This window comes from Tachypleus tridentatus, chromosome 8, assembly GCF_004210375.1.
Source record: "Tachypleus tridentatus isolate NWPU-2018 chromosome 8, ASM421037v1, whole genome shotgun sequence".
Lineage (NCBI taxonomy): Eukaryota > Metazoa > Arthropoda > Merostomata > Xiphosura > Limulidae > Tachypleus > Tachypleus tridentatus.
The window spans coordinates 90,748,500-90,760,575 of NC_134832.1; the positions used below are offsets into that span (position 1 = coordinate 90,748,500).

Here is a 12,076-nt window from a genome sequence, read left to right on the forward strand (position 1 = left end):
TTCTGTAATCCTTTCAGAAATTATGTACAGCTGAAGTGAAGTTCACTCTAAGGTACCTATAGCTTCAAATTATCTGTAGGAGTTTTTATAATGGGAAAAGAACTACCAAATTAAATACTTCAACAATCTTAGCTTAAAGAAACAGTCATTACAAGTACAGAAGTTGTAAAATAAAATATCAAGTGAATAGAAATTGAGTTTCTGGCACCAATTTTGAAAATAAACTGAGCTGAAAATAAGAAACAAACTTACACAAATCCAAAATATTCACATCTTCATTTTCTATGTATATGTTTAATCTACATAAGGGAAAAACTGAAATACTTCTACTCTCCAAATGAAAATTAAAAAAAAGGAAACTTAATATTTACCTCTTAAGTCAAAAAACCCAAGTAGTTCATGGCTTTTTAGATCCACTACAAGTAGACTTGTATTGGTTGCTACAGCAACAAGATAGTCATCTCTTTCCAAGCTGAAAATAATGAGTACAAATATTTAAAAGATTAGTAAGAACAGTACTATAGTAGAAAGGGGTTTATATTTAATTACAAACTATACTGGTCTTAATACTAACCATAATTAGAGTACGTATGTACAATAAACAACCACATTATTAGGATTGTCATGTAATTTCTCAGTCTACCACTGGCAAACAAATCAGAAAAACCATATAGGATTAAGTGTCTCATGAGGTACTCTACGTAATATTTTTCTGTCATCAATGTCAGACATTTCTTAACATTAACTGTCCATAAGTTGCACTTTACACATCACTAAAGCATATACTTTCTCCTGAATGAGTGTAACTTCAAGTACTTCTTTCTAATAATAGCAGAGAATTCTAACTATATGATGCATTGTAATCTTTACAGGGTTCAAAAACCATCAATAAACCATATTTTCAGCCTATTTAACATTTCCTTACACTGAAGATGTATTTTCAATAGGTACTTATCTCCATTCACACACTTATCTCAATCTTCTTTATGTCCTCTAAGCATTGCTAAAACACTTTTGCAATCACAGAACTACTCTATATACTCCATTAATTTAACACCATTTTTGAACATGTAAATGTCATGTAATTACTCTATGAGGTATGAAATGATTCTGATATGTGCAAAGAAAAGTATGTACACAAGTGCAATTTGTTCTGAGAGGTGCAACCCATAGTAAAATATAAATTGAATTAGCTATGTACTTACATTACCTCAACCAAACAGATGAGATTCCATAATTCATTCTCAGCATTAGAAAGCTGAGGATTCAAAAATATACTGTAACATAAACATAGCTGTTAGGGCATGTTACATATACTCATCAACCACAACCATAAATGAACAGATTGTCACACACCAAACAACCAGAACTATGAAGAGAAAGTTACCTTTCTGCTTAAACTGGACAAACTTCCAAAATCATTGTTGGTGCAAGAAGTACAAAAAATTAACCTAGCATTACAAGTCCTTGTGTTGCTTCAGTTCAACTACATGGACAGGGTAATATCTGTGGCCAGTATTATGATCAGAAATCCCAATCGCTTAACCATTAATTCAGGGAAGAGACATCTTGAATCTGGAATTGTGAGGAGGACAAAGAGCATTCACTTAACTGTATGAACAGTGTGCATACATCCTGTTGCCAGTATTATGAAGCAGACAAAGTCCCCCAAACTCAACCACAGTAGCAAAGAAAGAAGATCCTGCAACCAGAATTAATGAGTCTTTACTGCATATAACTACAAAAACAGGGCAGAGTCATCAAAAACCCAGTACTATAAAGAGGATCTTGCACAGGCTGAACCTGCTCTAACAGCTATTCACTTGGAAAACACTTCTGGTGGGAATACAAGGAGGGAAACCACCTTTGCCCTGTTATCACTGAGTGTATAATTATAAGAATGTATGATAAGCTTCTAAGCTCACTCATGAGGAAACCTCCATGGTCCACCATCCCTGTGACTGGAAAACGGTAAGGGCTCACATGCTCCACTGGAAAATAAAAGGAACTAATGCAGTGGGGAGTCTGGAGGAATGTAGCACTGTCGAAAGTGCAATGGGTGTCCAAGATTTATTGTTTTGAAAAGCAGACACCTGATTTATTCAATGGAAAGGTTAACAGCAATGGGCAGAAATCTTCTTATGCTTTGCCCATTAAATCCATGACTGATGGTCCACCACTGAAAACAAAAGTTACTGATATCTAGAAACATATGAATCACTGCATTTGCCATCAGTAGAAACATCCTTCCTACCTTTAACATGAGCATCATATACAATCAGTAATTATCGTGGGTTTGAGGCAAAACATACATGACCAGGCAATACCCACCACAGAGTGACATATTATAAGTGGTACAAACAAGGGTTGCTGAAAATAAAAGGAAGTGATAATACTTTAAGACTTACCCTAATCAATGGTGAATGAGCATGTGAAGAACTGCCATGGGAAAGAGACAATATCCACCTCAGAAAGGCACAGCTAGATGATCTAAATATTAAGGAACAAAGATGCAGGTTCCTTAATGAACCTGAATTGTTAACACCATTAACAATTCATGAATGTCACTTCACATTCTGGCCTGAACCACCTCCTCTAAAGATAGTGAAATCGTGTAGCCAAAGACCTGGTGAAGTGAACTATTTGAAGAAATGTCATGGAAAACACAACCTTTCATCAATAAGTCCAAATATACCAACTGAACAAATTGATGAACTCAACCATTTATTATGGCAGGGGATAGATCACAGAAAAATAAAACTTTCAGAGAATAAAAAAGTCAGGAATGTGAAGCCAAAAAAGAAAGCAGTACATGCCATATAACGCCAAGTAGTAAAGTGGACAATCAAGACTGGAATAAGATCACAGATGGGAGAGGAAAGGTTCGAAAATAGATGTGAATGATGTTTGATGGGGTTGAAATCAAGGATCTGTGTAGGCCAGTCATGTTCTTCCACATAAACTTCAGCAAACCATGTCTATATGGACCCCACTTTGTGAACGGGGACATTGTCATTCTGAAACAAATAAGGGCCTTCCCCAAACTGTTGCTACAAAATTAGAAGTACTCAGTTCTCTAGAATTTCATTGAATGCTGTAGCATTAAGATTTCCCTTCAGTGGAACTAAAGAGCCTAGCCAAAACCATGAAAAAAACAGCTCCACGCCATTATTCCTCCTCCACAAAACTTTATAGTTGGCACTATGAATTCAGGCAAGTAGCGTTCTCCTAGCATCTGCCAAACACAGATTCATTCACCAAACTACCAGGTAATGAAGCTTGATTTATCACTCAAGAAAACGCATTTGCACTGCTCCAGAGTCCAGTAGCAGTGTGAATTACATCACTCCAACCAATGCTTAGTGTTATACATGGTGATCTTAGGCTTGCATGTGGCTGCTTGGCCATGGAAACCCATTTCATAAAGCTCCCCAAAAAACAGTTCTTGTGCTGATGTTGCTTCCAAAGGCAGTTTGGAACTTGGTAGTGAGTGTTGCATCTGTGGATAGATGATTTTTACGAGTTATGCGCTTCAGCCATCAGAGGTCCTGTTCTGTGAGCTTGTGTGGCCTACCACTTCATGGCTGAACTGTTGTTGCTCCTAGACTAGACGTTTCCACTTCACAGTAACAGCACTTACAGTTGATAGGGGCAGAAATTTGACAAACCTGGATTTGGTGCATGCCAGGAGAATGCTATCTGCCTGAATGCATAGTGACAACTGCAAAGTGCCACACTGAAAGTCACTTAGCCTTCAGTAGAACCAATTCTACTTCCAGTGTTTGTCTATGAAGATTTCATGGCTGTTTGCTTGATTTTATGCACCTGTTAGCAATTATTGTGGCTGAAATAGCCAAACCCATTAGAAAGGGTGTCAACATACTTTACGCCATGTAAAGTATTTGCCAGACACTGTCTGCAAGCAAAGAGAGGGAAATAGGTCTTGAAGGAGAGATGGTACATGGAACACATGTGTAAAAGTTTAAAGGGAGGACAGAAAAGAGAATAAAGGACCACACTGAGATCCCCATCAGTCAATTAAAGAAACATGGAGGAAGCATGACTCAAAAGGAGCAGAAGAGAAAAGAAATAACAGGAAAGAGAAAACCTCATGAAACTTGGAAAGTGTTTCACAAGACCATCCAATACATAGATATGGTCAAACCAGACAAGCCTTTGTCAAGTAACAAGGTGAAGAACTTAAAAGTGAGAAAATGAATGATGGAAGCCACTTCAAAACAGATAAAAGAGTAGAAGGTAGACCTTAATCCTTGGTAAGTGAACATGGGAAAAAGTATGACAGATTAGGAATGAAAAGATACAACACAGGAAGTAAATTCCTGGGATTATTAGGCAATGGACCTAATAAAAGCCATGCATGAAGTTGGAGTGTCATGTCTGTATGAACAATATCCAACCAAGACTAATGGAATACAGAACAAGATAGAGAAGTAAGGGGAGGGAAGTTGTACAAGTCTGAGCAGATAGAACCACAGTTATGCCAAATAATACAGTCACAACTAAAATCAAACCTAAGTAGTTTGGAATTGGGACAGAACTCTGTAGAGAAGCCAAATAGGAGGGTAAGCACAGATGTGATAACCTCTCCAATCTTGACTGAATGTGTCCCCTCCAAGAACTAGCAGTTGTGGAAAAGGAGACCAAAAGGAAAAAAAGTTTAATGTTCCAGTGGGTGGTGAAAGAATCAATATGAGGTGTTCCCAGCTAAGAACACACCCAACAAAAGACCTGTTGATTGAGGGACCACTCCATGGGGAGAATCTTGTTGGTTTGAGATGCATTATTTACAACCAGATTCAGGGTACCATGAACATAGCAAGCTAAGACCGCCATGTGAGAAATGTGGATCCAGAAAAAAAAAAAAGAGATCTAAGGTCTTAAAGCACAAAGTCCTAGATTTGTTACCATCTTGCTTTGTGACAAGTAATTACTGTGGAGTTGTCAAAGTGTATCATAACCACACTCCTATGCAAGAGAGAAAAAAGGTATGACAAAGCTCAATGAACTGACTGAAGTTTGAGAATTTTGATATAAAAAGAATACTCCTTGATTGACAAGAGACCAGAAATCTTCCAAGTATCGAGGTAAGCACCCCAACCCTCTTAAGATGTGTCTGTGAATAGATGATGTAGAGATAGTGGAACCCCCCCACAATGTATTGAGTCCTTCTAGTCACCAAGCCAGATCAGCTCTGAGAAATTAAAGGGTAAAAAGGTATTCCATGAGACTTGAGAAGTTCCACTGAAAGCAATGCATATGAGAGTTCTCAAGAAAGCCCACATCACCAAAAGACAGAACACCCTATTTGTTCCATATCCTGAAAAAAAAGATGACAAGGCTGGGCCCAAATGATTGGAATTGAAGAAAACCTACAAATTAACAAGGGGGTAAGAATGTTAACAACTAAATTCAGATGAACTGCAAAGTTTTTTTTTTGTATAGTAAGAAATTTTAAAAACTTTGAGAGTTTGGGAGTCTATATTTTAGTTACAAGGTCGGTCAAATTGACTGATCTTGTATAGAAATAGATAAGATAAAATAACAGATAAAATATAATGTTTCACTTGAAAAGAAAATTGTTTGGAATGTATTTAGGAGGTTTTAGAGATTACACAAAAGAAATTCGAGAATTATAAAACAAGGACAAAATATAATCTCAACATGAAAATTACTTTACATACAGACTATTGAAAGCAAATACTAAATATATTCATGGACAAATGTTTATTTTAGTTTATTAAAAATACTTTACTAAAAAATGATTTTTGTATGTGAAAGACTTATTAACTGAAAGATTGCCAAATTTTGTGAAGACATACACACTATATTGAAACTTACATGTATTAAATCTATACAGACTTTAAATGAATACAGAGGACACGTGTTCAGTCATTTTATAGAAGTGTTAATATTATGAAGTACTGTTACTTACTAATTAATTTGAGATTGACAGCCATTTAACATCTCACTTTGCTGTTTGATTATCCAATGAAGAGCTAGAACACAATTTGTGGATTCTCCTCCACAACCTCCAGCTTCAACATGACCTTCTATAACTTCTCCTCTCTCCTGTGGCTTAATACTACCTATACCATCAGCCAAAAAATAAAAATTACATTATTTCAAACAACTTATTCCAACTGGAACAAAAAGCAAGAAATAAACATGACCAAGTTTTCCTCAATTTGTCTCTTGTTTAACTTATCCACTGTTATGTCTTATCTTTACAAGTTTTGTTCTTTTATGTAATTTGAATCTTTTTAATATCACATCCTTACGTGTTGCTGTACATATAAAAATGGTTTGATCAGAACCAATAAGCTACTTTTATACATACTAATAACAATGTAGCTTGAATAAGCTGACCACAAAAACAGAGTGAGAAAAATCAATATCATAAAGTATTAAGAGCTACCATTTGAATTTCATTCTCAAATGTTTCTGCATCACAATAATAAATATTGTTTAGCCTCTAGATATGTACATTAATTTTTATCTGATATTCTAAAACATGGAAAAATAAGCAATGAAAGTGTTATGCTTCATTAAGATACATACTTGTAGTATATGTATTAGCTATATTATGTCATGCTAAGTTCAGACATTGGATGCACTACTCGATTATGCAAGCATTAAAGAGATTAATAATTGAACCAGATGATTCAGTCTCAGTTAAAATTTACAGTTATGTATGTCATGCTAAATTCAGACATTGGACACATGATACACTACCCGATTATGCAAGCATTAGAAAAATTAATAATTAAAACAGCTGATTTAATCTCAATTAAAGTTTACAGTTACCTATAAATTTTGAATCTGTAATCTGCTACATGAGATTACGCTTAATATCTTACATACTTAATGTGAATTCTCTAATGTATGATTAGTATTCTCAGAATATGAAATTATATTTAAAATCCAAATTAACCTGAATCTTACTGATGCTACTATGGTGTGTAGGTTACAAAGATATTATTATCATCATCACTGTTACAAAGATATTATTATCATCATCACTGTTTTGATGATTCACTAAAACAAAATTTCTTGCTAAATAATTAATATGTTTTCATATTTTTCTTCAGTAAATAATAATAACTTAGTATGCTGTGTATTCCAAAAGAGTACCTTAAATTTAGATTACAACTATGCTAGTTATGATTGTTGGGATTTATTTCCTTTGATTATATTTGTCCTCAAAACATTATGTAATGGTATTTTGTATTTTCTTAATTTAAAATTGTTATTCATAAAAAATGGCACCAATTGCAAATAAAGGAAAGTTAAAATGATGATTGATTACAATATCTGTGTAGACTGAATTCTATAATGCAGATATCTTTGTAGACTGCATGCTGTAGTAGCAACCTCTTATCTATATATTTAATATTATCAGAAAGAACCCATTTAATGAAAAGCATCAACAGAAAATTACTGAAACTATTAAAGTTTTCTATCAATAAATAAAAGTCAATAAAATGCTTTACTTCTTCAGTACTGTATCAATAATGTCTTTAAAGACTGCTTCTCACCAAGCTTAAATTTTACATACCTATGAAAAAACTAGTTTCCCATAGGAATGTGAATACCCTGAAATTTCACACCCTCAAGAACAGATAATTTTTAAGTAAGTTTAAAAAAGCAGTCACTATATTCTTTAAAGGACTTTTTTTATATATATAAAATAAAGTTAATGCACTCACATAATGGTTTTCCACCACACATAAATGACAGTTTCTTTCTCTGATGTTCCCGTGTCAATTTCCATAAATCTAAAACTAGACCATGCTTGAAAGAAGCAAATTCTTTATCATATTGATACACATTCAAAATTCCATTAGTTGAGCCGCTAATGAAATGCTGTCCTTCTTCATCTCCAACTACGTAGGAGAGGCTACCTATACAGGAATAAGACACTGAAATAAATTGTAATAGATATATGCTTGATAAATTTAATTTTGTTATTAAAATACAGACAAAGAGAAAATGAAATAACATGTTGAGAAACATGTATCATGTTTCCACAAACATGAGAAAAGCATGATTGTCACATAACACTCTATGGTCACTAAATCTAAATATATTTTCATTCTTTTCAATAACTCACCTCCATCTAAAGCCATCTGACTCAAAATACAACCTGTCCTCCAGTCCCACACCTATACATACAGATTCCAAAAAAAAAAAAAGTTATGTATTTGATCACAGCAACTCAAATGAATAAAGTCGTCACTACCAAAATTCTAGTCTTACTTAAACGATTTATTACTCTGTACAATTTTAGTGCATATAGAATTGTATCTTCTGGAGGAGGTAAGACATTAATTAGTATTGAAATCCACATACATCAAAGTAAAAGAAAACCAGGTATTTAACTTGACATACATACTTATTAGAAGTATTATATATATAATCCAATTGCTTGAAGTGATTGCATAGCAGGAATGGTTCTCTTTTGGGATTACACATGTATAATAATAAAAGTTTGGAATTCCACCCTGATGGTCATTCTTTACTGTATACAACACCTCTGTTATTTTTATTTCAGTTGCACAAAATGTTAATTAGCTCATTAAAATACATTTTTATAATTTGATAAGCTATAAAAATGGGTTTCTTTACTACATTAACTATGCAATACACTTGAGATAACCATCATCACTATGATATTTCAATTCCTCTTTAGTGTTAATATTAGATATGGGCTAACAAAACTTCACTTTGGGAGTTGTTTATCAGCCTAAATGTGTTAGAACAAAATTTCAAAGGTACTATTTACTGACTTACATCTTCAGGGCAAACAATATCTTTTATTTCAATGTATTTTAAACTTAAAAAACAAAAAACCTGGAATTCAGTTTGTGAAATAAATATGATATATAATGTAAGTTATGAGACGATGGATTTCAGCCAGTGGCTGTGGAATTCCATACGTCAAGTAAGCATGTTAACAAATATTCTTACCCTTAATTCTTGTTTCTCCTTTTTACTTTAATTAAACTCAATTTATCATAGTGTGAATTATTAATCTAAGAAAGTTTACACCATGTATGTATATTAAAAAAAAAATCTAGGTATTGAAAATAGTCTTAACATTTCAATAAACCTACATGTTCTCTATCTTTCCATTACATTTTACACTGAAGTGAACGTGTATTACCATTTTGTTTACTTAACATATTTTATGTTCTTAAAACAAAAATGCTATACTTAACTATAAATAAATAATTATAATTTATTTTTAATCCAACATTTTTAAATGTAAAACAAAAAACAGAATAGTGGCTATACCTTGCAGATTCTGTCTGTTACCACAATTACTACAGTATCACAGCAACCAAATACACATGCAAATAATTTGCCTTCTAATCCATCTTCTAATTTTCCCAGGTATATTCGAGTCTATACACAATAAGTAAAAAGGAAACAAATATAAACATCTTTATGCAACAGCTTATAAATATAATGTACTGTGAAAATACAAGTCAATCACCAGAAAACCTTAATGATGAAGTATTAATTTGATTTCAAATAAAGACAATATATATTGTTTTCTGTACCTTTATCACTCTTATTTATCAGAATTCCAGAAGTTGAATTGATGACACACTGTGAATAATTGCTTATATAGTCTTGGATCCTAACAAATGTTTAAACAGTGATTATTTAGAGTGGAATTGAGTATAATAGATAGCTAAAGGTATAAAGGTAGAAATAAAAAGTATTTATTCTACTGAGTGTTCCAAAATTCAGCTTTACAATTTAATTTGGTGGATTACAGTAGTCATGTTGAATTTGAAACTGATGCTACTGTCACTGAGGTTAATTTAACCACAGGTTGAAGTTTTGGGATGCTAAAAGTCGAAATCAACAACTGAATAATTATGACTGATAAGAATTGAAATCATTGCTTTAGTGCTTTTGATAATGTTTGTAAAATTCACATGTACATAGAGACCTATGGTTTAATATTGTTATCCAAAGAATATAAATATTGTGTTACGCATTTTACAACTTATATCCATCTTCATAGAATCTAAGCTGATAGCAATATAAGTAATAATTAACTTGGAAATATTTGATGTGAAGATATATTTATCATATATACTCTAACATAACTTTCAGACTGAAAAACAAAAACCTACTTGTACTTTGGAAAGCAGTACAATGTTGTATGGTGTCAAACATTGTTTTTTGCTTAGGACCTGCTTCTATTCACATTGTAATACAAATGATACAGCCAACAGTAACCTGCATGAAAGAACTTAAAGTAGCACCAACCCTTAAAATCCAACCCAATATTTCAAATATCAATTTTTTCAGATTTAACTCAAATCCAAAGTTTAGCCCCTTTTCTAAATAAATAACTCATTTTTTGTCTTTGCTGAAAATTTGCAAAGTTTTTAACTCAAGCTATGAGGATGCTTGCAAATAGCATGTGTATCAATTTTCCCATTTTTATCATTCCTAGGTAAAGTTATGGTGTTCAAACAATTTACGTTATGTGTTTCTTTATCCCTACCACATTAATTATACACATGACATATCTGGCTGAAAGTGTAATTTCAGAGAAATTATTTCCCATTTTTATCATTCCTAGGTAAAGTTATGGTGTTCAAACAATTTACGTTATGTGTTTCTTTATCCCTACCACATTAATTATACATATGACATATCTGGCTGAAAGTGTAATTTCAGAGAATACAACTTCATACTTTTGTATTGTGGTCAACTTGAAGATTATAAGAAGTTTAACAATGTTTCCTTAACATACAAATTAGCTCAGTTTTAATGGTCAGTGCCATCTTAAGAAAATACAATTTGTTATGAAGCAAAATGATTGATGACATCATTGCAGGATTCAAGTTCAAAAGTATGAAAACTTAAACACTTTAATGCTTCCTTTGAATTTTTCTGACTTAATAGATTACTAATAATTTCAGAAGCTTTTGTACATGGCTGCATCCAAAAAATGTTTCTACACTTCTCCACTTAATAGACGATTTTCAAATTTGATAAAGATCTCCCATGTCCATCATGAATATTTTCTATATGATTGATTATTGAGACCCACTCTGCCATTATCAATCTCCATTTACATCTGGAGTGAATAATGCACACTAATAAAGGTAGGTGTTTACATTTTTTCTCATTCTTTGGCAACACTGCGGTCAAATTGTGATGATAGTTTTGAAGTATTTCCTTGTCTTTGTAGACATGAAACTAATAATATTTCTTTCACGTTCTCCAATGTGTTTTCCAATTTCTATTAATTTGTTGTCAATGATTTTATTACTTTTTAAATCCATCACCACATAAAAACCAAATTTATCAGAATAAAGAGGACTATTTGACCACAAATCACTTCCAGAAACACGTCCTCCCACATTATCCAATACTTTTAGTTATTAATGTCTGCTGTGAAACTTTTCAGAGATGAAGAATAGGCTGCAAATACAATCTTAGATGTTTCATGAAAACTTGATATGGTATTGGTTGGTATATTCATATTTTGAAATGTTTTCCCATATGAAAATGTGACCACAACTTTTACAGTGTTGTTGAATTCTAACATAAGCTCCTCAAAAAGTTAACCATTACTTTTAAATGTCATCATAAGCTTTAACAGTTAATTTATTACTGTTGAACTTTAACATAAGGTTTTTGAGAATTAACTGTTTCTGGTTATGTTGGTTCATTACTTGACCTACAATTTATAAAGAGTTTAAATTGTTTTCATGAACAAGTAGTATCCTATTTTTATTCAAAGAATAATAACTATTTATTTTCTGTTAATCAAAATCAACAATATAAACTGGTGCTGACATAACTTTCTTCATTATTCTCATTTTTATTGTTACGTGTAGCATATTTCATTATACATGGAAAGTCTCTGAGTAAGGGTAGATTCAAATTACTTTTTATCACATTCATCATGACATGAATCAAAATTAGTTTATTTACATAACTTGCTCAACTTGCATTTTGTAGAAATAAACAGACGAGTCGATATTACAACCTATAGCCTCACATTTTTATCACATTCATCATG

The 12,076-nt window shown here is 32.5% G+C and overlaps 1 protein-coding gene across 1 annotated transcript in view; it reads right to left on the reverse strand.

Annotated features, from left to right (window-relative positions):
• The window catches only part of LOC143223961 (uncharacterized), a 36,585-nt gene that overhangs the window by 17,989 nt on the left and 6,520 nt on the right, over nt 1–12,076 (reverse strand). The window contains exons 5-9 of the mRNA XM_076452429.1: nt 9,316–9,426; nt 8,132–8,183; nt 7,728–7,922; nt 5,954–6,107; nt 372–472 (exon numbers count right to left, since the gene is read on the reverse strand). Of these exons, the coding sequence (XP_076308544.1) occupies nt 372–472; nt 5,954–6,107; nt 7,728–7,922; nt 8,132–8,183; nt 9,316–9,426 (613 nt within the window). The remainder of the gene's footprint in view (nt 1–371; nt 473–5,953; nt 6,108–7,727; nt 7,923–8,131; nt 8,184–9,315; nt 9,427–12,076) is intronic.